This window comes from Engraulis encrasicolus, chromosome 19 (genome assembly GCF_034702125.1).
Source record: "Engraulis encrasicolus isolate BLACKSEA-1 chromosome 19, IST_EnEncr_1.0, whole genome shotgun sequence".
Lineage (NCBI taxonomy): Eukaryota > Metazoa > Chordata > Actinopteri > Clupeiformes > Engraulidae > Engraulis > Engraulis encrasicolus.
Window position 1 is genome coordinate 29882778 of NC_085875.1, and position 2500 is coordinate 29885277.

Consider the following 2500-nt stretch of genomic DNA (forward strand, 5'->3'; position numbering starts at 1 on the left):
AAAATGTCAATTGCCCCCAAAATTCTCCAAAATGGATTTGCACCTTTTTGCAATGAAGCTCTTCATTTAGAGTTGCTATTTATTTGTCTTCTCAACTTAGATGTATTATAATGCCAATACTTATGAAGGAATATAACTGTATTTGTGTGTGTCCTTGTGTGTCCTAGATGCAGAGAACAGCACGTGTAACCAGTACTCAGACTGCTACAGCTGCACGGAGAACACCAACGGCTGCCAGTGGTGCTCAGACCAGTGTGTGTCCTACAGCAGCAACTGCACTGCTGCTATGGTGAGCACACACACACACACACACACACACACGCACACACACACACACTCACACACACACACTCACACACACACACACACACACACACACACACACACACACACACACACACACACACACACACACACACACACACCATGGACACTGGGGTTTGGCTCCATCTAGTGGAGTCGTATGGAAGTCAACACTCTTAAGGGCTTTGTATGTTCTTGTGGCAGCCTGTCGCAGAGAGGTCCCTGCAGATAGTTTTCATTTTTGCTCCGCCGAGATCACTGGGTCTGCGCTATGTTATTCATCGTCACAACGGCAGGGGCAACGAGGGGGTTGTTCAAACTGCCTACAATACGAGGAGTTAGACCATAACGTGTCTGTTGCTTTGTAGCTTTGTTTATTTACACAGACTCGACTGCAATGAACATCTAACTTATTGAAGAAATGTCAACCTGCATTTCTGTTTGCACGGGCAGCCACCACGGTAGATTAGAACAAGGAAGTGCCTCATTTTCGAGAGCAGGTCGCAAGAAGTTAAATGTTTCTGTTACTGGCCAGCAGTGGCCAGTGGGCACACTTTTAAATCACATGCCAAAACTTAAATTGAGGTTCACATGAAATTAGGAACATCCCATGATATGATATATGATATGATATGATATGATATGATATGACATGATATGATACATTTGTGGCATGATATGATAGACAAGCACCGATGACACCTTATGAATCTAATATGTTTTCATGGTGTGTGTGTGTGTGTGTGTGTGTGTGTGTGTGTGTGTGTGTGTGTGTGTGTGTGTGTGTGTGTGTGTGTGTGTGTGTGTGTGTGTGTGTGTGTGTGTGTGTGTGTGTGTGTGTGTGTGTGTGTGTGTGTGTGTTGCAGGGTGCTATCGCAGCGTATGAGGACTGTCCTAAGGACAACCACTCGTATGTGTGCAACAAGAAAACCAGCTGTAAGAGCTGTGCAACAGACCAGAACTGCCAATGGGAGCACAGGAACCAGGAGTGCATCACCCTACCCGGTAACCTCACAGCACAGCACAGCACACACATCAATGCACTTACCCCATGTAAATGCATAAGATTACACACTGGGTGGCTTTTCATATTATTACATTACATTACATGAGATATTACATTCCAGTGCAACATTTTCGATTATAAATCTTTTACATTTCCCTCATAAACCTAGCCCAGTAATGTGTGCACTGCAGTGATTAATGTACCGGTAGTAATGAATGCAGCACAGGAAAAACTCAACACCATATCTTTCAATTCATTTTGATTATACACTTGAAGATAGACTTGTAAAAAAACCTACCCATGATGCAGTATTAGTGATTCAATTAAAATCTTCTCAACTGATTTCATTGGGTTGACTAAACATGTCACATCACCACCTTACAATTGAACAAGTTTTATTCCTGCTCCTCCTGAGAACAGGTGTGGTGAAGGCATCTCTCTCCTCCACATCTCCCTCCTCCTCTTCCTCATCCTCATATTCCTCCTCATCTTCCTCCTCATCTTCCTCCTCCTCCTCCTCTTCCTCCTCATCTTCCTCCTCCTCATCTTCCTCCTCCTCCTCCTCTTCCTCCTCCCCCTCATCTCTCTCCTCATCTTCCTCCTCATCTTTCTCCTCCTCCTCATCTCCCTCCTCCTCCTCCTCCTCCTCCTCCTCCCCCTCCTCGTTTAGAGAATCTCAACCATTTTTATTGGGTTGATCCAACAGGTCACATCACCAACTTACAACTGAACAAAAGTTGTTTTCTCTTCTGTTTTTGTTCTTCTGTTTCCTGCTTCCTGCTTCTCCAGAGAACGTGTGCGGCGAGGGCTGGCACCTGGTGGGCAACTCGTGTCTGCGTCTGGTGGCGGCGAAGGACAACTACGACAACGCCAAGCTGCAGTGCCGCAACCACAACGCCGTGCTGGCCTCGCTCACCTCCAGCAAGAAGGTGCAGTTCGTACTCAAGGAGCTCAAGGACCGATCGCTCTCGGTACGTTGCTTTACGCATGTGCCCCATCTGGGGTGCTCCATGGCTGGGGACTTTGGGTTGTTTTTTTAGATGCGTCCTAGTATCTCTATAAGAGAGTATGTCCGTCCGTCCGTTTGAAACGCATTCTTTCAATCGGCCAAAACGCAATCTTCGCCGCCATTTTTAGATAAGGTGCCCTTCGTGCTTCAAGGACCACTCACTCTCTGCACGTATCTTCCCC

The 2500-nt window shown here is 46.3% G+C and overlaps 1 protein-coding gene across 1 annotated transcript in view; it reads left to right on the forward strand.

Moving 5' to 3' along the window:
- Positions 1-2500, forward strand: part of atrn (attractin) — a 129922-nt gene that overhangs the window by 62015 nt on the left and 65407 nt on the right. Inside the window, exons 13-15 of the mRNA XM_063184077.1 lie at positions 168-289; positions 1170-1308; positions 2099-2280. Coding sequence (XP_063040147.1) covers positions 168-289; positions 1170-1308; positions 2099-2280 — 443 coding nt within the window. The remainder of the gene's footprint in view (positions 1-167; positions 290-1169; positions 1309-2098; positions 2281-2500) is intronic.